Source organism: Pollicipes pollicipes, unplaced genomic scaffold (assembly GCF_011947565.3).
Source record: "Pollicipes pollicipes isolate AB1234 unplaced genomic scaffold, Ppol_2.1 Scaffold_4002;HRSCAF=4701_pilon_pilon_pilon, whole genome shotgun sequence".
NCBI lineage: Eukaryota > Metazoa > Arthropoda > Thecostraca > Pollicipedomorpha > Pollicipedidae > Pollicipes > Pollicipes pollicipes.
This window is the reverse complement of record NW_023596420.1, coordinates 26,629,368-26,651,443: the sequence shown is the minus strand read 5'-3', so window position 1 is coordinate 26,651,443 and position 22,076 is coordinate 26,629,368. Positions and strand designations below refer to the sequence as shown.

The window sequence follows — 22,076 nt, the reverse complement described above, 5'->3', positions numbered from 1 at the left end:
CCTTAACTCGTGCTCGGATTGGGGGGGGACAATTCGACCCCTTGAAGGTTTTCCTGGAACAATTTGCGAACGCCAACACGTATGCGCGCCAAACTTTGCATGACTGCAGGCAACTGATTAGCGAATCTATTAAGATACAAAAATAAATGTTACTTTGTGGGGCTGCTGACGCATGGTAGGTTGAAGTCAGGCCTTGGCTGGCAACTTATGCAATTGCTATGAAACACCAGTCTTGCACTTTATACACTAATTTGGAGTTTGACCTTGTTTGACCTTATTTGACCCAAGCGCCATAAACTAGAAACCTCCAATTTTGACGCAAGCGCGATCACATACAGGCCAACTCACTCTGTGAGTTTGGGGTCTCTAGCTTATCAGTATTTGAGATCTCAGGGCGGTCGAATTGACCCTCACCGGAGTGAAGGGTATTTAACCGGCCACCCGGGCGCGTGCTACGCTAAGTTATTCGCACCGGCGAACCCGACGCGTTCATTGCGGCACATAGTCAACAGAGTGGCATGAATATACACTCGCGGCGTTCTTTGCAGATGGTGTCAGGGAAAGGAACCATTGACAGAGTAGTGCGAACATACATCCGCAGCGTTTCTCGCAGACGCTGCAGGGCAAAGGAACCATTAATAGAGTAGAACGAACCTACCCCTGCACTACTTATCACAGAATCTGTCGGGCAAAGGAACCATTGACAGCCTTTGCAATGTCTGATGGTTCGGCAACATGCTGTTCGACTGGTGGGTTGAAATGGATGCCAGATGGCCGCTGCTGCGCCCGAGGCATGACCCCAGTCGCTGCCCACAGATGTGACGCTAGAGCGGACCGCCACCGAGCCCTTGACGTACACTACCGGATCTCTAGGGCAGCAGCCGTCGGTCGGAGCGGACCGGCACCGAGCCCGTGACGCACACTACCGGATCTCTAGGGGGGCAGCCGTCGGCCGGAGCGGACCGCCACCCGGGCCCGCGGCTTATACCAGCGGGTCTCCAGCGGGGGGGGGGGGGGGGCAGCAGAGCCCTGACACCAACTTTGACCTCGGCTATCACGAGGGCGCTTGGTTCGGCACCAGGCGCCGCAGAATGGCATCGGTTGCCGCATTCAATTGTATATCAATTCAGAAAGGCGGAGCTGCCTTCAAAGGCGCGATCAGTCTGGTGCTCACTAATGAAAAGCCGGGTCAAAGGGCACCACTGCAATCTAACAATAATTGTCATGCAAACGGCGGAATTGCGGGACATTGCGCGGCCAAAGTACACTTGGCGCCGACAATGTGCAGCGCGCTGGGCGGGGACCGCGGCCGACAAAGGCAGCCGGACGCCTGGCGGCCCGTCAGAGGTGCGCCGCGGCCCGCTGCACGGCCGCCGAGCTGAGCCAGCGCCAGCGCCAGCTCCGAGCAGGCAGCGGTTCTACCTAAGCTCCAGCACCAGCATCAGATCCGGGCAGACGGCTGTCAAGCTGAGCACCAGCACCAGCACCAGCACCAGCACCAGCACTAGCTTCGGGTAGACGGCCGCCGGGATGAGCGTCAGCGCCAGCACCATCACCAGTTCCGAGCAGACCGGCCGCCGAGCTGAGCGCCAACACCATCACCATCTCCGAGCGGACGGCCCGTCGAGCTGAGCGTCAGCGCCAGCACCAGCTTCGAGCAGACGGCAGCCGAGCTGAGCGTCAGCGCCAGCACCAGCTCCGGGCAGACGGAGGCCGAGATGAGCGCCAACACCATCACCAGCTCCGAGCAGACGGCCGCCGACCTGTCCCGAACGCGGTCCGCCATAATTGAAACTGATTTAAGCCGCACGACTGGGCGGCCCGGCGTGGTTTATTAAGACGGCGCGGTTGTTTGTGGCCGGTTGAATAGCTTGTGATGGCCTGCCGCGGCACGGGCGCCGGCGCCGGCCAGTCCGCCGCTCTCTGCCCCCCCCCCCCCCCTCCCCCGCCGCTTGCGTTTGGTTTCCGCACATGTGCTTCGGTGCGCCACAGCTGACGCGTTCATCAGCGGACGAGTGCGCTCGTGTTGGTGGAGATTGTAGGGTGATTAGCGTTTTTTCGTTATTGTTACGAACGATAGTAAACGCTCGTTAACTGTTAAAGGACTATATTCCTAACGGAAGAAGTGTGTTTACTGGCCATCAGAGTGGCGCCGCTTGTCTCGGTTGTCTGAACTTCCGACAGGGGAGGCCAGGAACGGCCTCTCTCGCCACCCGCCCGCTTGTCTCGGCTGTCTGGACTTCCGACAGGGAGGCCAGGAGCGGCCTCCCTCGCCACCCGCCCGCTTGTCTTGGCTGTCTCGCCTGCCGACAGGGAGGCCAGGAGTGGCCTCCCCCGCCGCCCGCCCGCTTGTCTCGGCTGTCTCGCCTGCCGACAGGGAGACCAGGAGCGGCCTCCCTCGCCGCCCGCCCGCTTGTCTCGGCTAGCTCGCCTGCCGACAGGGAGGCCAGGAGCGGCCTCCCTCGCCGCCCGCTCTCGTGTCGTACAGGCGCAGCGCGTCACGGGCGGGCGTGGCAGGCGCGGATCGGCCAACTGACGCAGAAACAATGCCGTGATCAGGGGGCGGCCGGCAACAATGCGGCGCCGAGAGCGCGCCGCCGCGATATGGAGCAGCATTGTTTTGGCTCCTGCGCCTAAATGGTGTGTGACGCGGCAGTATTAGCGTGCCGGTGTCGGGCACGCCGAGCACTGCCCGGCAGCACGCGGCGGGGCGGCGGCTCCGGCGGCCAGCGGTCCTGCCTGACACGGACGCAGGCATGGTACGCTGCCCACAGGCGCAAAGTCGCTTCACCACCAACAACACCGCAACTGTGCCTGCAAAATTGCATGAGATGCATTTCCTAGAAATTATGCGGGGCTTCAGGTATGGCCGCGATCAAGTTCCGAAGCCAAATCGCGAGTTTATCGCATCATGAGACCCCAATGTCACCGTGCCAGGGACAGGGAGTAGTCCATGCGCACAACCCACAAACATTGGGAGCACCCATCCAAATCGTGCCGGTAGTACAACCACTACTCGTCTTACACGAGGGTTTGCCGTCAGCCAGTATGCATCTCACTCACGCGGCTGCCGTCAGCCAGTGCTCATCTCACGCACGTGGCTGCCGTCAGCCAGTATGCATCTCACCCACGTGGCTGCCGTCAGCCAGTGCTCATCTCACGCACGTGGCTGCCGCCAGCCAGTATGCATCTCACCCACGTGGCTGCCGTCAGCCAGTGCTCATCTCACGCACGTGGCTGCCGTCAGCCAGTATGCACCTCACCCACGCGGCTGCCGTCAGCCAGTATGCATCTCACTCACGCGGCTGCCATCAGCCAGTACACATCTCACTCACGCGGCTGCCGTCAGCCAGTATGCACCTCACCCACGCGGCTGCCGTCAGTCAGTACACATCTCACTCACGCGGCTGCCGTCAACCAGTGTTCATTCACGCACGCAGCCTCCGTCAGCCAGTGCTCATCTCACGCACGTGGCTGCCGTCAGCCAGTGCCCATCTCACGCAAGTGGCTGCCGTCAGCCAGCACACATCTAACACCGTGCTCGCGTCAGGCCACACATGCCTCGGCCAGCATACAGTGAACGAATTTAATCCTTTTGTCCCCTGCAGACTGTATCCGACATCCAATGCAACATTGTGACTGAACTGACGCTGAAGAATGAAGCATTGGATCGCATGGACTGTGAAACACGCCCCGAGACCGCCCAGCTTCCCGTCCAGCTGATTGGATGTGAGCTTGCTGTGTGGCATGTCTATGGCGAAACACAGCCAGTTTGGGCGAAGTATGCGGGAGGGCTACCGAACTTGCTGGCATCTAATGCCTTAAAGCTATGCTGTCAGCGCTCCATAAAAAAATATTTTGCAGTTGGACCCGCTTGTAAACGCAAGTGTCATTGCACGATCTCGCGTGGATGCAATGTTTCTGGGCTGCCGGTAGCAGAAATGAGACCCTTCATTGCGAGGAGCACAGCTTACAATGGCTGGCAAACTGGCTGATCTGACGGTCAGCCAGATCAGCTCGACGGACACCGCTCCCCGCGGACAGCCAGGTCAGCTCGACGGGCGCCACTCCCCGCAGCCTGTCAGGCCAACCCGGCGGGCACCACTCTCAGCGGTCAACCAGGTCAGCCCAGCGGGCACCGCTCCGGGCGGCCAGAAAGTTCAACTCGGCGGGCACCGCTCCGGGCGGTCAGAAAGCTCAACTCGGCGGGCACCGCTCCGGGCGGTCAGAAAGCTCAACTCGGCGGGCACCACTCCAAGCGGCCAGAAAGTTCAACTCGGCGAGCACTGCTCCGGGCGGCCAGAAAGCTCAACTCGGCGGGCACCGCTCCGGGCGGCCAGAAAGTTCAACTCGGCGGGCACCGCTCCGGGCGGCCAGAAAGGTCAGCTCGGCGGGCACCACTCCAAGCGGCCAGAAAGGTTAGCTCGGCGGGCACCGCTCCGGGCGGCCAGACAGGTCGTGAACCATGCACCAATAAAATTGAATTAACCATTGGTCACTTTACGATTCGCTAGTCGTTTAGCGTGGCAGTAATGATTGCTTTTGTGGTCGGCTGCATGGCCAGAGACCGTAAACGGTCCCCTAGCCGTTCCGCCGCGGTATTTCAGGTGCCACCGGGCGTCAGCGACAAGGCGCTAGGCCACGCCACCTGGCACCAGGCCATGCCACCGGATGCCAGGCTACACCACCGGGCACCAAGCCACACCGCCCGGCGCTAGGCTACACCACCGGGCACCAGGCCACACCACCGGGCGTCAGGCCACATCATCGGGCGTCTGACCACACCAACGAGCGCCAGACCACACCGCTGGGCGTCAGGCCACACCACCGGACGTCAGACCACACCAACGGACGTTTGACCACACCATCGGGCGTCTGACCACACCACCGGGCGTGAGGCCACACCACCGGTCGTCAGCGGCCAGGCGCCAGGGGACCCTGCGCTCTGGCGCCTGGCGCACACCTGTGTCCGCTCTCACGGGCGAACGGTGAACGCCAACCGTCAAACACGCCCCAGAGCGCTGTATGTACGGCATGCACGCCATAGACTACAGCAGACTTTCTCCGGGTCTGCAAAGCTATGAGATCCTGCTGAAGGAAACTTTACAGGCGTCCATGCCGCTGAGGGAAACCCATGGTCTGCGGGCGGGCGCTGATCTGGGTACGGACAAATGAGCGGCGTCGCTTATCTGGGTAGAGATGCTCTCTTGCCATTCAACTTATTTATGAGTTGATAAATCTCGAATAAATTGTTAGCGGCGGTCAGGAATGCGGCAAGAGATTAGTCCTTAAGGCTGAAGACTTCCTTTAAAAACGCTCCCTTGTCTCGAGATGCGGAAATAGCTTTAATAGCCTAATAGCATAATGAACATTTTATGTAATTCCTGATGTCACATTGCTGAATCATGAGCTGCTGGCAGCGCCAGAAGCCGGCCGAACTGGCTGCAATTACGTGTGCCGCTGCTGCACGGCTCGCCATGTCCACCGCCTGACAGAGGGCAACACTGAGAACGGTGGTGCACTGGGCTACGTACCCGGCTGCAGCCAGATGGTAGTCCTGCGGTGTACCGTGGCCATACCTGCCGACAGGGGGTGACGGTTACAAAAGCTCGCGGGCCACAGGCCAGGCAGGGGCCGGCGTGGCGACCAGCGGGACCAGGTGAGGTCCACACGTCCACACAGGGGCTGTATCGAGGCTACTGAGGTCAATGCGTCGGTCGAACCCTACCAAGCACGCACTAAGCGAGGGCGGCTACACATTCGCTCCAGGCTTCCAGGCGAGCGGCTGGTGCGTGGGCGCCAGGACTGTCGGCACGGTCAGCCGTCATCCCGCCGCACCGTGTCCAATCAGCACGCGACAGCAGCGCCGAGACGGCGTTCGGCCTGTCACAGAGCATCAGCCACTCAACAGGCGTGGAAAATAAACGCGCCCGGATGATGCACGGTGCGCTGGCGGGTCATGCTCGGCGGCGATAAGGAGGCGCGTGGCGCGGGTGAGCGGTCTCGGCGGCGGGTGTGGGCAGGGGCCAGCGGTCTCGGCGGTGGGTGCGGGCAGGGGCCAGCGGTCTCGGCGGCGAGTGCGGGCAGGGGCCGCGCCCGGCACCACCTGGCCAGGCCAGCGGCTCAGCCGGCAGAGCGTGGCGCCGCACACTGCAGGCAGCCGCTCGGCGATGAATCTCACCGGAGATAAATACGCCGGCCGAGGCACCAGTACCATACAGATGAACTGCCGCCGTCAGAGTTACGATAGGACGAAACACAAGATAAGGGTCGGCCGTGCTTAGCAGCTGTGCACGTTAGAGGAGTTTAGATAATTCATTTATCAATATTCTGCTTTCAAAACATGCCTCGCGTGAGTGGCCTTATAAGTCGTTCCCTGCCCCGGCAACAGTGATTACTGTTGACATTAATGGCATCACTAATCGCGTGTATGCCAACGGGAGCGGGCCCTTTTATAGCAGAACGAATCACTATCACTGAAAACCGAGCCTGTTTTACGGCCAAACTTGCAATGAATTCTTCTATAATTGGATGCAGAAGTCTGCGGAGACATACAACGGGTACCGTAACCGAAATATATCTCCAGAGTGATTCAGCGCCGGGCGCTGGAGCCGCCATTTGCAAGCTTGCCACATCGTAAAATATGAAATATAAATAATGATTTTCCGCACTATATGTGCATTGCGCACGGTTTGCTGAAAATACTGATCCTATTATTAGCTGAGATCTTTCGGGCCGACACAGTCATGGCCAGACCGGTCTAATTAAGTGGGATTTAACACCGATTTTATGAAGACATAAGTTCCCAATTTTATTATCCTCTGCACTTGGGTTACACAGCAAATAGCACTAACGCTCTAGGCTCATAGTCGCTGTTTCATTAAGTATCTCTTTCTTGCTAATTGCGGCGGACCTCACTCATGCAATACCAATAGTGATTTTCACCATCATTTCACTCGGTGCAAGCACGTCAATCACCGCTGGCGGGGCTCTTTTCATCTCGTGCACCGCCTGTCCGGTGTAGCTGTAAGAGGCGATAGCCGACGGGCGGTCTGTGGCGACCTGCATGCAGACCATAGGGCTGACTGGGACTGGGACACAGACGCAGACGGTGTGACTGGCGGGACAGACTGGACGCGAGACGCCTGGCGACTCAGGCCGGCCAGCGTGGTGCTCCGCTGGCCAGCCGCGTGCTACTGATCCCGCCTGACATGACCACTCTGCTCTGCTACAAGGCTGTCCTGTCAATCTGATCCACCGGAGCGATGGCTGGCGCTCTGCTCCCCGGTACAGTCGGGAACAGTACGCGGCGGAGCGCCAGCCGATCTACGTCATCTGATCCACGGGAGCGATGGCTGGCGCTCTGCTCCCCGGTACAGTCGGGAACAGTACGCGGCGGAGCGCCAGCCGATCTACGCCATCTGGTCCACGGGAGCCATGGCCAGCGCTCCGGTCCGGTACAGTCGGGAACAGTACGCGGCGGAGCGCCAGCCGATCTACGCCATCTGATCCACGGGAGCGATGACCAGCACTCCGGTCCAGTACAGTCGGGAACAGTACGCGGCAGAGCGCCAGTCGATCTACGCCATCTGATCCACGGGAGCGATGGCTGGCGCTTTGCTTCGGTACAGTCGGAATATGCGGCAGAGCGCCAGCCAATCTACGCCACTCCTCTCTGAACCTTCCGTCTCATCTAAGTGACCACCTCACGGGCTGCATGAGCAGAGCCTCTTTGCCCCCTCTGAGAGATCTCTCACGCATGCATCGGGAGAAACTGCAAATATTTTGACCGGTTCTCCAACGTGAATCAGCGCCGACCGGCCCGGCAGCTTCTGCGGCAGCCGCTCTCTTCCGACGTCGGCCAGCACGTGCCCGCGCGATGTGGCAAGTCAAACCAGTCGGCGAGCCTGTCGCCACAACAGCGGCGGACGCGGCTCGCCGTACAGGGCGCGTCTGAGCCGGTCGGCATGTAATCCCGGCGTCATGCCGTGCAGCCCGCGCCGCTCGTAAAGATGGCCATCGCCAGTGGTTTTTCTGCCGATGCATATCACATCGGCGCGTGCCATCAGAGCCGGTGCACTACGCGGCGACGGTGGCGTCCGCAGCTCCAGCCGGCATCCTCGGCCGCTGCCGGTGCACTACGCGGCGACGGTGGCGGCCGCGGCTCCAGCCGGCATCCTCGGCCGCTGCGGGGGTTGCAGCAGGCCGGGCAGGCATTGCCAGGACGGCGGGTGGACGTGGCAGAATGGAGGGACCCGCAGCAAGGCTGTAGTTTTCTTTTCAGCTGGGAGAGGGTCTCCACCCTCCCCTTCCTCACTGGCTTTAGGAAGGAAGTGGGCAAAATCCCGGGAGAGCCCCATTTGTTGACCAGTTTGGGGGGTAGATGGCACCATTTTTCATTGCTCAGCTTCTAACTCACTTGGCGAAATGGCGTCCTTGCGGTGGAGGGTATAGTGCAGTGTGCGAACTTGTAGAAATGGTCAGATTCTGTTAATCTAAGCGTAGTAAAGCTGAATTTTCCTCACAGGGCTTTCGTTGTTCAAAGGCGTCCGCCTCTAGAAGCGCGAGCGATCGGATTCATGTGCAGGGGATCAAGAGAGAATGTGCACAGACAGACCTATCAAGTTCTTCGGCTACGGCAATAACGAGAACTATCCGAATGGACCCGGTCAATAATATGCATGCTGCCACTTGTCTGCCAGTCTGACATCTCTGGTGGCTGGCCTGACTGGCCGCCGTCCCGTCCACCGACCCCGGCCGCCACTGCCGCCGCCACTGACCAGGGCCCGTCTGGCCAGTGCTGCACCGCGCTCGCCTGTCTCGTTCAGACGGGGACCGATGAGGCAGGGAGCGGCGCCGGTACCCGTCACCTGTCAGGCAGCCGTCCCCCGCACCATCCGACACCAGCCGACCACGCGAAAGGTGTGAAACAGCCCCCAGGAGCAGCCAAACGCCGTCAGCCAGGTCGCCTGCTGGGCGCTGGCGGATTTTCAATGACATGCTGCAAAGGTCCATAGAGACGAACGGGCTTTTACGTTTGGTGCGGAGCTGAAGGATCGAGAATGCTTTTTTGCACAAACACAAGATTGCAGAGGAAAAAGCGTAGGAAACGGGACAGAGAAACGACGGCAGAAAGGAAGTCAATTATGAACAAGTTACGAAATATTTCATATGCTGGATGCCTTGAGAAACGATCCGTGAAAGACCTTGATTCTTTACGCGCCAGTTGAAGCGAACAATATGCTGAGTTCTTCACATTTCCAAAATCCCGTATCGCATTTGGTCTTTCAGTTTGATTGCCTCGTAAATTATGTGCCGCGGCTCATTCGTTGTCTTCGGACGACATCATAACATCTTGTTCCCAGCGCTGCATGTCCTGATTGCAGGCGATTGTATCGGCAGAATTCACCGACCGTCAATTCAACCAGCTGTAATTAATCTCTAGCCTCACCTTTAAGCCTCCTAACGTCGGCAAGCCAAGTTCCCAGGCCGCTTCTAGATATATCCCCCTTGTGTACTGAGGCATCTTCCACACTCGCTATGTTTTGGGGCGAATTTTTTAGGACATCCAAAACTTATTCGATGGGTCACTCACATGCAAAGGCACTCAGGGCGCATGCATCGGAAACCCAGCGATTAGGACTCTCAGAACACAAACCGTCGACATTCAGAGGCGGCAAGAGTCATTCAGGGGCGGTGAGATGTTAACAAGGGCAGGAAGGAGGTGGCGGAGTCGGTGGGGCAGAAAACAAATGTGGGCCAGCGTGGGTTTTCGAAGCAGTAGCAGCGGGTCCGGACATGATTACGTCAACATTGAGACAGGCCGGAAGTGCCTGCAGCGCTGGTGGGTACTGCTGGCTGTCGGGGCGCATATTTTTCGGACTTGGAAGGTGAAAAGCGAAGGTAACGTTGGCAGGGCCGTGAGGTGGGGATATTGCTAGTTGCATAGTTCATGAGATGTAGAGTCCCGGAGACGGACAGAATATAAATGGTCTGTCTAGGAAGCAGTGGGTTTGGAACGGAAAGGAATAAAGTGGAAAAAAGACAAAAGGTTGCGAAATAAAACAGAAGAGGTCAGTAGATTTAGGAAGCGGAGGGCGGTCGTAGAAACAGCAAGGCGCACGAGGCGGAAGAGCTAGATGAGGCAAGAGAGGAAAAAGGAAATAATAGAGGGAAGCGACGGGAGAAGGCACGCTTGGGCAAGAGTAGAACCGGCGGAAACAAGAGGAGGCAGAGGACAGAATGGAATGGAAAGACATGAGAGGCGAAGAAAACGGAGGGAGGCAAAGCAGATGCCGAGGGGCATGAAAACCTGGTACCAGAGGAAGGCGTGAGGTGGGAGATGCCAGAGCGAGAGACGATTGTTGGGCAGAACGCGGGATGGAGAGAGAGAGAGAGAGAGAGAGAGGAGAGAGAGAGAGAGAGAGAGGAGAGAGAGAGAGAGAGAGAGGAGAGAGAGGGAGAGAGAGAGAGAGAGAGAGAGAGAGGGAGGGAGAGAGAGAGAGGAGAGAGAGAGAGAGAGAGAGAGAGAGAGAGAGAGAGAGAGAGAGAGAGAGAGGAGGGAGAGAGAGGGGGTGAGGAAAGACATGGAGGGTACAAGGGATGGAAGGTGTTGAGAGAGACAGGAGATGCAAGTAGGTGGGATGTGAGATGTGGAGGAAGAAAGAATGTGGGAGCTTGGAGTAAGTGAAAGGAGGGAGATGGCAGAAGACGGAAAGAAGAGCGTAGAAAGGAGGAGAAGATTGAAAATGAAAGGGATGAAAGGCGGTAAATGGGTGAAGACAAAGGACGAAAATATGGGGGAGGGGCGGGAGGCTGGAGATGAGAGAAGGTAGGAGGTAGGACATGGGTAAAGGCGAGAAGCGGCATAGATAACGAGATGGGAGTCGTAAGATATATGGAGGTGAGAAACAAGTGATTGGAGGCAGCCAGAAGCGGAGATGGAACGGGTTGTGGCTGGACAAGGACTGCGGCAGACGGGAGACGGAACGGGGTGGAACCGGACCCAGGCGGCGGCGGGGGGAGATGGGCGCCAGGCCCCCAGCCGCCGTCGCCTTGCGTCACCCGCTTGTGTAAGCGATCTGAGCGGCGATGCCGGCCGATACGGCGCGCCGTCCGATCTCGCCGCTATCGGGGCGCAGCGACGGCGATCGAGGCCCGCGGCACCGGCGCCAGATCTGGGCCGCACGGTCGGACGCCATTGATTTTTGAAGTCTTGTCTTTAGGGGTTACTGACAGGCTGTCGCCGCTGGCGGTTGTTGGAGTCGTGTGAGCTGTGTGAGCTGTGTGAGCTGTGTACGTCGTGTGAGTTGTGTGAGCTGCTTGAGCCGTGTGAGTCGTGTGAGCCGTGTGAGCTGTGTGAGCTGGGTAAGCCGTGTGAGCTGTGTAAGCCGTGTGAGCTGTGTCAGCCGGGTAAGCCGTGTGAGCTTTGTAAGCCGTGTGAGCTGTGTCAGTCGTGAGAGCTGTGTGAGTTGTGTGAGATGTGTGAGCCTTATGAGCCGTGTGAGCTGTGTGAGCTGCTTGAGCCGTGTGAGTTGTGTGAGGTGTGTGAGCCAGGTAAGCCGTGTGAGCTGTGTAAGCCGTATGATCTGTGTGAGCCGTGTGAGCTGTGTGAGTTGTGTGAGCTGTGAGCGGTGTAAGCTGTGTGAGCCGTGTGAGCCGTGAAAGCCGTGTGAGCTGTGTGAGCCGTGTGAGCCGTGTGAGCCGTATGAGCAGTGGAAGTAGTGTGAACCGTGTGAACCATATGAGCCCTGTGAACCGTGTGTGCGGTGTGAGCTGCGTGAACCGTATGAACCGTGTGATCCACGTGAGCCCTGTGAGCGGTATGAGCCGTGTGAGCCGTGTGACCTGTGTGAACTGTGTGAGCTGTGTGAGCCGTGTGAGCCGTATGGGCAGTAGGAGTAGTGTGAACCGTGTGAGCCGTGTGAGCCGTGTGAGCCGTATGAGCCGTGTGAGCTGTGCGAGCTGTGTGAGCTGTGTGAGCCCTGTGAGCCGTATGAGCCGTGTGAGCTGTGTGAGCCGTGTAAGCCTGGCGCGAACCTCATGGTTCAGTCCACCATATCCGTGTCAATCGCAGTACCCGAACTTCGTGTGCCCTGCCTGTCCGCCTCGTCTAGCCGTGTAGATGTAGTAGATGCATACACTTAACAACATGATAGATGAGAACATGTGTAGTAAACATGCTCTTCTATGCATCTATATTTGTAACCACATCTGTCAGCATCCTAAAGCGCATCTGCGTCAAAGCATGTCGTTGTAATGCACCGGTGTCGAAAGAAGCATGCATGAGCACCCGGTGATGGTGTTGTCCATTATCTTGTCATTCAAACGAGCCATTATATTCATAGCAGTATTGTTTAATGTGCGAGGATGCCTTCGGGAGGGCGTTGTGCGTGTGGTTTCCATACAACAGACATTGGGGAGGGCGACAGGGGTCGCCGCACCACCCACCCGGCCCTACGACCAACCTCTAACAGCGGCATGACGGTAACCTCCCGAATCCATTTGTACCTTCCGTAAAATCATTTGTCGCCTCCGTGCTAACAGGATTGGGCCGCCTCGGGCCCGCCCTCAGCTGTCTGGACGCCCAGCCGCGTCAAGGCTGTTGGCCCGCGGGCCCGTCCGCACCATACATGCATGCATACGCGGCTTCGCGGACGCTCTCCTCTCCCGAGATACCATCTCCTGGAGTATGTATAGCGCCGTGGCTTACTGCATAAACAATAGGTCGTAATTTTGCGTGATAGGCGGTTACAGCATGTACCTTGTAATGGCCTACGTTAAGCTCACTCTCTACAATGTCATGATTGTCTGCGACGAACAGGACGTTCGGCGAGGATTGAAGTAATTGTAACTTGACGGTGGCCACCAATTTGGGACGGCCTTTGTAAGACGCATTAGATTGGAGTGTTCCATGACCGATATCAAGAACAAAATCACGATATCCGGTGGAATATATCGACACTTATATTTTACTTATACACCGGGACAATTTCGTGCACGGTACGGCGTAAGGGCAGAACGTCCGGCCCTTACAAGCCAGTCATGTTTCAGTTATGAGGCAGATCTCGTCACTACGACGGCGTCACTGAACAGAGCCGTACGGTTCGTCACTTTACACGACCCTCCAGGCCGGTACTGCATGCAACGTATATGGCCTTGGCGTAAGCGTATAGAACTAAGCAGGCTCGGTACACAGTCGTCTGGTCCGTTACTGTACACAGCCGTCTGGTCCGTCACTGTACACAGCCGTCTGGTCCGTCACTGTACACAGCCGTCTGGTCCGTTACTGTACACAGCCGTCTGGTCCGTCACTGTGCACAGCCGTCTGGTCCGTCACTGTACACAGTCGTCTGGTTCGTCACTGTACACATTCGTCTGGTCCGTCACTGTACACATTCGTCTGGTCCGTCATTGTACATAGCCGTCTGGTTCGTTATTACACACAAGCGTCTGGTGCGTCACTGTACACAGCCGTCTGGTCCGTCGCTGTACACATCCGTCTGGTCCGTCACTGTGCACAGCCGTCTGGTCCGTCACTGTGCACAGCCGTCTGGTCCGTCACTGTACACAGCCGTCTGGTCCGTCATTATACACAGCTGCCTGATCCGTCACTGTACACAGCCGTCTGGTCCGCCACTGTGCATAGCCGTCTGGTCCGTCACTCTGCACAGCCGTCTGGTCCGTCACTGTACACAGCCGTCTGGTCCTTCATTGTACACAGCTGTCTGATCCGTCACTCTACACAGGCGTCTAATCCATCACTGCACACTGTACAATGTACAGTGAACGCAGCTCAGTCTACTGCTGCACTCTACGCCCTTCTCAGCGCTGTGCAATGTGCCCGGCTTGGCGATAACATGCATCTGTGCGGTGCACTGAAGCATTGTAGTTCATTGTACAGTGTACACAGCAGGCAACAGCAACATCGGTCGGCGCTCAGCAGCTGTTGCGGTAACAGGCGGCCGCCCGAACCGTGGCCCCTCTCCCCAGGGCAGTGCGGGGCAGAGAACAACGCACGCGCTCGCCTCGGCACCAAATGTGCACGAATGAGGCCTCGGGGAAGGACGAAACATGCGCTACTGACCGGGGCCCGGCGGCGGCCGGCGCTGCGGTGCGCCAGCTCCTGACTGCCGCCGCCGGCAGCGAGACAGGGGGCGGCGGCCTCAGACCCTGCCAGACGGGGCAGTCCCCGCAAGCACAGGGGCAGCCCTGCATCCCACTGGCCGGGCTCGTGTTACCCGCTCAGCGATTGTATGGAAATGCTTCCGTCAAATTTGGTAAACGACGTAACAGACCCGTCAAAGTGCGGACTCCTAGCGCTTTCGCTACGGCAAGGAGCATTCGTCGACTTTGATAAGTTTGCCCGGCGTGACATGTGGGCATGCATTGACGACAGCATCTTTGGGATGCGACGAGCCGAATTACATATCGTAGCTGTCATGACTGGAACTTCTGGCAGATCGCATTTCTTCCCCTTCAGTTTACATTTAGGTACACCACAGGAGACCCTGAGCTCATAAAAAATGGCTAAAACTATAATGAATGCAGTCTCGCATGCAGTGCTCCTTGGGCCGTCCTTCTACACGTCTCTGTGTGCCTTGATCTGCCCCTCCGCGCCGTTGAACGCCATGACGCTATGAGGATAGGAGCGGGTTGGACGGTCTCAGGAAGAAAGCGATGGGAGTGGGCACTTCAGCTTCCGGAGATGTTCACAGTGCTGTAAATAGCTCAGTTTCCTCATCTTTGGGTTAGGTTGTTCTCCTTCATCGTATCAGGATGAGATGATTTTTTTTCTTCAAAAATTTGGTTGCTATGCATTTGCTGACTGACTGCTATGCACTTGGAGGCTGCGGCTTTCGAAAAAAGGTCTTTCAGATGCTTGTGACACGGGATTATTCCGTAAGATAGATTACATCAGGTGCGTTCTTACCTGTCCGAGATCTATTGATCTGTTAGTATCGTTACTTTAACTGATCTCTTCGAATAGTTTCGACATGTCTGGGTTTGAGCACAGATGCTCGTTTGCGAGGCAGTCCTGTGCGCTTCCCATTTAGAACAAACAGGAGGCGTTTCATGTGTCACGTACTAGCGATATAACACCATAAGGGTTATAGTTATCCGGTGGTACCAGTGCATCGGACCAATGGTGTTCTCTATTAGTAGATGAACACAATTTCATGTAAGCTGTAAAATGGGCCTCTTTACAAGTAACTACAAAGAGCACAAGCATTCGTGCTTGATGATTGAAGTTTGCTTTTTAAAAAGTTCTCCGACAAATCGTAACGTAATTAAGTAAAAATCAACTGAGATTTTTCGTAACTTGTCTGATGTTGTCCATTCATATTACACAGAACATCAGTGATGTAGTTCATGATTCGGTTAGAGGCTCCCTCCCCTCTCCTCCACAACTCTTCCATAAACGAAGTGGGACTGATCTGCGAGGCGACCGTGGGTTAAACGGCCGGAATGATTGGAACTTGTGTGAAATATGAATAGTTTTGGTCATTTTCACCTGTCTCTGACCCTCACCCACCGCTGAATGTGTAGATTTCGTCACTGTTTCGTCAAATTTTCAGAATACATTGCCACAACGTTACGCATCTGCTGCACCATCACGCCTGTTGACATACTTAGATGCAAGTACCTATAGCTATGTACTGATGCATACATAACGCCTGCTTTTTAACGCATACATAATTGGTCGAATGGCCAGTCGATATCGCGCACCTTCAGTCCTAGGTCACCACAGTACACGCATGTCTGCCGTGGCAAGGGTCCTCTGAGACCCTGCCTGGCGAGGGAAGGGGGGAAACGCTATCTCTTCCCCGGCTTTTCCACGTAGCGCCACAATAAATGTTAGTGTGGCTAAGTTTAAGGAACAAACATATTCAGCGACGGTTGTCACGCCTGCAGTAGCATATTCTCCACCCGTGCCCAGGTTTGGAGAGGCCACGGAACGTGAGCTAACAACAGCATTTCAACATTTGCCACATGGGGTTAATGTCGATTTTCAAGAGAAAGGTGTCAGATGCCCGTGTCACTTGGCGTTGCTCCCCTACCCACCGGTGCCGTCCTTGGTGTCATCCCGACCCAGCCGACAGAGCAAGCCGGGCGATCGGCCCCCCACCGGGCACATGGGAGTGGCGTCACACTCGCAGACCTTTTGGCCGCGTGCTCGCTCCTGCAGCCGGCAGCAGGCGCACTGAGTTGCCCTGAGCGAGTGCTGCGGGCGCCGTACGTACCGGTAGTACTGGAAGCCCTGCGCCATATGCAGATCCATGGGCATATGCGAGTGCGGGTGCAGCGAGTGGTGGCTGCCCGGGAAGCTGTCTCCGGGCTGCATCATGGTGCGGTGTCAACGGCGACGACGGCGGCGGCGACGGCGGCGGCGACGGCGGCACGTTCAAGCTCAGGCCTCACTGGCGGCGCGCCGCTCTCCCCCACGCCATCTATCCCCAACTACAGCTAGCTGCGCGGCCGCCCGCGCCCATGCCGGCCGCCCGTCCGGCATTGACTTTCTACGGCCGGGCCATGCGGCCGCCGACCAATCAGCGGCCGCCGCGCCGGCCGGGGGCGGAGCTTCCAACACAGGTAGCCACTCACAGGTGCTAAAGGCCTTTCCAAAAACTAATATTGGAGGGTGATTGTGAAAAAATGAATGTAGCGGCGGCGGCGGCGGCGGCGGCCGGTAATGAGAGCGTGGCGCGGCGGGCCGCGGCGGCGCCGATGCTGGGCGGCGATAGGGAAGGCGGCCGAGCCGCGCGCCGACGCTCCACTCGTAACGAGACCGATGATGGATGATGCGTCGCGCGGCGGCCGGCAGCGGCCACGCCGCCGGCAGCAGGCGGCGTACCGACTAATGGTCAGAGTCATGACTGGTCCTACGGGCTATCTCCGAGCTTGGCTCTATCTCCGTCCGGTCCAGACGCCTGCCGAATGGTGAGCCGGTCAGGCGTCACTCGACGGCGGCTGCCAACGAAACGCTAGCCCTCGGCTGGAGAATGTCATCGACGCTGAGGAGACATGCGTCGCTAATGCGCCGCCGCCAGTAGAGGTGACGAGTCTGAAGCCGGCTGTGAGTTGTCCAGGCCTCTTCTGTCTCTGCATGACCACCACCCGGCCCCAAACGGGACGCAGCGCGCGGGCGCACCGGCAAAGCACGTGTTGCCGCCTTGGCATGTATTGGAGTGACGCTGTCTGACCGTCATTACAGGCTGCCTCCCTTCCGGCGCTGACATCACCATCCCAAGTGCGAGGCTACGCATACCTCAGGCGCTGTATTATAGGCAGTGAGCAAGCGCTGAAGCTATCCACGCGGCTAGCACTCTCAAACACCGTTAGAAATGACAAACACACTGGCTTTTAAATGTCGAGATGATTGTAGCTCAAAATAAATTATGAAATTATTGTAGCTCGTGCGCAGGAGCCGTTTGCAACATCTTTAGCAGGCATACCATTAGGCATGGTCTAAATGATTACCTCCCAGCGCGACATCCTGAGTGGAGCCATCTGACGTGCTGAGTGAAGCTTTCGATGGAATGTGAGTGGGGGAGTTTGGATAATGACGGAATAAGGGCAACACCGTTCACTCAGTTTCTCAGCGATTGGTGAACTCTTGGCAGAACCAGCGTGTAAATATGCATTCACAATGTTTTAAATCCCCAAATTGCTTATGCTCCGGTTACACAGCCTTGTGTAGCCGCGCTGATTAAAATGTGCTACCACGCTGTTCCGCTTCCCGGAAAGTTCATCTCATGCCACAAATGCGGGCATTTGTACTGCCTTACATCGCTTGCGTAATGGCGCATTAGGACAGTGCTCATGAACGTCGGGCTCACCAGTAACCAGTTCCATAACGAGAAGTTTCTACTTACTTCATGCCGGCCAAAGCAATTTCGGCGTAACTCCCTACATCCTACGCCAGGTTTCATAAGCCTGGCAGTACTTCTATGAAGTAAATCGTAAAATGCCAGGGATGAAATGATTTCAATTGCTATGCCGGCAATCGTTGCCATGGCAGCGATGTTGTCGCTTTGGACCCGAGAGGTTTGGACGCCTATAATAAATCCCGAAATACCGCTAAGGAGGCATAAAAGTGTGGTCATTTATGAGTTAAGTCCGTAATAATTTTGTGATTAACGTGCCGATTAGTTCTTAAACTAATTACGATCACTTTTTTATTCTCTGAAATGTAGATATCCTATATTCCTCGATCTTGTTCTGTTACTCGCAGAAGTAAACAAAGCTGCTTGCTTCGTGTGCTCATGTTCATACTCTGAGCCTCCATGCACCACGTGTAAAGACGATATGCACCTCAACGACAAAATTTCCCTGAAATAGCTGACTTTGTCCTTATCTTAACTTGTGCATTTTGTGAACTTAGATCTGTCCGTGCCGTAGCAAGAAAGAAAAACATGATCTCGTGAAATCCGCGACATGTGGGAAAGAGGTATGTTCTCTCACCGTCCGGCCAGCCTTACCCAGAAAACTTCTTAGCGTATGTGTGTAGTGTCTTCAATGTTACAATACGGACTGTAGTCGTATCGACTTTCGCACATGTACGTGATCGCACATGTACAAATCTACCCTACGTACTCATCCGCCCTTGATATGCTGACATCGCTTCACAGCTCAACAATTTCTCCTTTTAGGTTGATTCTCGGTCTAAATGTTCCGTTCCTCCGCTCCTGTCCGCCCATGCACCGGCTCCTCTATGATCACCACAGCTGATTTTGCAACGGGCCAGAGCATCTTTTTATTTTACTTCAGTTCGTAGCAACTGGCTTCTTCACGATCAAATCAGCTGCTCTGAGGAAACCCGATGGGTGCTTGGCGAAGTGGGGAGTGCCTGCTTACTTCAAATTTCCCCTTAAATTGTAGAACTTTGCGGGCGTAGGAGCATATAGTAACCTCTTACTTTATGCAATCTGATTCGAAGTAAAAGCATACGAAGTTACTGCTTACGCCAAAATTGCATGCCATTCTCTCTTTATGACACTGTTTACAGGTGATATCGTACAAGCTTCAATGGTAACCTATGGACGACATGTACATATACTGGTAGTTATAGTGTTGGTATTGGACGAGTTTAGCTCGCACCAGAAAGTACGAAAGCCAGCACACTCCGTACTGAACAGCACACGGACCAGCGCATTCCGTACCGGACGGCACGCGAGCCAGCGCGCTCCGTGTCGGACAGCAAGCAGACCAGCGTCCTCCGTCCCGGACAGCACTCGGACCATCGCACTCTGCACCGGGTAGCACGCAAACCAACGCACTCCGTACCGGACAGCACGCAAACCAACGCACTCCGTAGCGGACAGCACGCAAACCAACGCACTCCGTACCGGACAGCACGCAAACCAACGCACTCCGTACCGGACAGCACGCAAACCAACGCGCTCCGTACCGGACAGCACGCAAACCAACGCGCTCCGTACCGGACAGCACGCAGGAAGGTAACAGGGTAACGCTAACTGCGGTCTGATGCCAGTGCCGCCTCCTGCCAGACCCCTAATACATCCCGAATAGTAAGATAACAGGGTAACGCTAGCTGCAATCCGATGCCAGTGCCGCCTCCTGCCAGACCCCTAATACATCCCGAATAGTAAGATAACAGGGTAACGCTAGCTGCAATCCGATGCCAGTGCCGCCTCCTGCCAGACCCCTTATACATCCCGAAGAGCAAGGTAACAAGGTAACGCTAACCGCAGTCCGATAACAGTGCCGCCTCCTGCCAGACCCCTAATGCATCCCGTATAGTACGGTAACAGGGTAACGCTAGCTGCAATCCGATGCTAGTGCCGCCTCCTGCCAGACCCCTAATACATCCCGAATAGCAAGGTAACAGGGTAACGCTAGCTGCAATCAGATACCAGCGCCGCCTTCTGCCAGACCTCTAATGCATCCCGTATAGTACGGTAACAGGGTAACGCTAACTGCAGTCCGATAACAGTGCCGCCTCTTGCCAGACCCCTAATGCATCCCGTACAGGCTAACGCTTTCATAATGCCTCGGGTGTATTAATTACAGAAGCTGCTGGGGTCTAGACCCTCAGCAATTTTTGAGCGATCTGATGCATGCCTCGTTACCTCTCGTTCTTTGCCTCAAGTAGCGTTTGTTACAATAAACACTACTTCGCAACTCGACAGTCAAGCACTAGCAAATCAGGATGTGAGGAAGTCCACTGAAGGGTAAGGGTAAGACCACCTCAGACCGGTCGGGCCTTACTCTCTCACTTTTCAGGTTTTGCTTTTAGCTTTTTCGCACCGTTATCTGGTGATCTGAGACGAATTCTGGGATTTTTTGGCTCGATTTGACTTCCATTTCTTGGAACATAACGCCCTCAATTTGTTTAAGTTAGTCATGGGGTGGTATATTTAGCGACGGCTAAGACATCTGCTCTTTAAAATCGGCGCAAACATACAAAAACTTAGACCATTTGAAAACCCGTGGTTTGGAAGTTAGAACACAGTTTATGGACTTTGAATAAGAATTTACATTATGACCATACGAACTTGAAAAACGTGACCTGCCTTCACCTGATCACATTGCACTTTAAGGTGCGTGACAGCGTCGAAATTAAACTTAAGTGCTTTAGTTGTCATCTGTGAAAGTTAACCTATTTTGGGCGTTTGGGACATGTTTTATGTCACGCCAGAGCGAAAGACCGCCTATTCCCAGTGGACTCTTATTAGTTGCGATTATTAGCAGTGTAACATTGTTCTTTTTTATCATTTTAGATATGCTTTGCATCCTCATGTGTGCACCCATTCACCGCCAATGTTTCTGGTTTTCGTAAAACTTCATGTTGATGATACAACAATGCCTGGGTCTATTGATGTTGACGAATTAAGAGAGTGAGGGGACTTCGAGACGCTGGTTAGAGCGCCTGACTTCTGATTCACCCACCCGTAGCGGGGTGCGTTCGAGTTGCTTCGAACGTTCGTCACTTGCCCCTGACTAAGACGGCTTGCGGGCGGCTGCGACCACGATAATGTCCACGTGACGTCAGAGGGCCGGTCGGACCGTGCCGAGCATTGCGGCACGTGAGGCGTTCACCGCAAAATTCTGTCGTTAATCCGGCATTACATGACCTAATGGCTAGGTCAGGCCTCACGCAACAGCGCCCACGGCTCAGCGTGGGCGCCGATCCCATAAATCTAGGTAGTGAAATGGTTCAGACCGAATTTGGATGGCATATTAGAAAAAAGACAATATCCGTTCTCCTGACTCCATCTCTTCACATCGCTAAGTCCATGCATCAAGGGAGTAACCAAAAACAACATGGAAGTGCCACGGGCATGCATTGGACGTTGGTAGGTATGCATATATATTCAATGGGGGGTTCGTCGCATGCTGAATATTTCCGAAGCACAACACTTGTCGGACACAATTAAAACTCCGGTACAATGAATATGCTGATACTCCTCCATGACGTCCAAGTGCACGGCAAAATAAGGTGCGAAAGTAACACAGGAAGAAGAGCAATAAGCGTCAGGATGTAAGGATGCTAGGCCAGGATAAGGACAGGGATAATGAGTAGTTCGCTAAAAATCGCGAACACCTCTGGGACGCAGCAGTCCATGCTAGCGCCACGCTCAAAAAGGTAAGAGCTAAGGAGGAATATAGAAACGATAGACCGACCAACAGAAAACGATAACGCATGCGACCATGGGATTTCTTTTCCTTGGATGTCGCGTATAGTTAATCGCTGCGAAGATTATTTTATCCACATCGTGGGTTGCCCGCTCAGACGCATCTCTGTAGTTGTGGTGCGGTATAACCATGTGGTATGGAGATGTCCTTGTAACTCTGACAAGGTCCTATCCTGCCGATCCGTCCAGTCAAGGCGGGTCCACTGTCCTCTGTCCACAGGTAGGACAGTGGCAGTGGCCACGGGTGGTGACGTCAGAGGGGCGCTCGGACGAAAACAAAAGTGGTCTCGTCCCGACGGGCTATAGGCCGTTGCTAACAAATGTTAGCTAAATCACGATTCATGCACCTACTTGTGCAAATCTGATATCAAATGGCTGCGATGAAAGCATGTTTACATTAATTTATCAGACCGAAAT

General features: G+C 55.6%; 1 protein-coding gene across 1 annotated transcript in view; it reads right to left on the bottom strand.

The window, feature by feature from the left end:
• LOC119094295 (uncharacterized) overlaps nt 1-16,404 on the bottom strand; it is a 52,341-nt gene extending 35,937 nt beyond the window's left edge. The window contains exons 1-2 of the mRNA XM_037217368.1: nt 16,245-16,404; nt 5,535-5,579 (exon numbers count right to left, since the gene is read on the bottom strand). Coding sequence (XP_037073263.1) covers nt 5,535-5,579; nt 16,245-16,348 — 149 coding nt within the window. The 5' untranslated portion in view covers nt 16,349-16,404. The remainder of the gene's footprint in view (nt 1-5,534; nt 5,580-16,244) is intronic.
• Nucleotides 16,405-22,076: the final 5,672 nt, after the last annotated feature.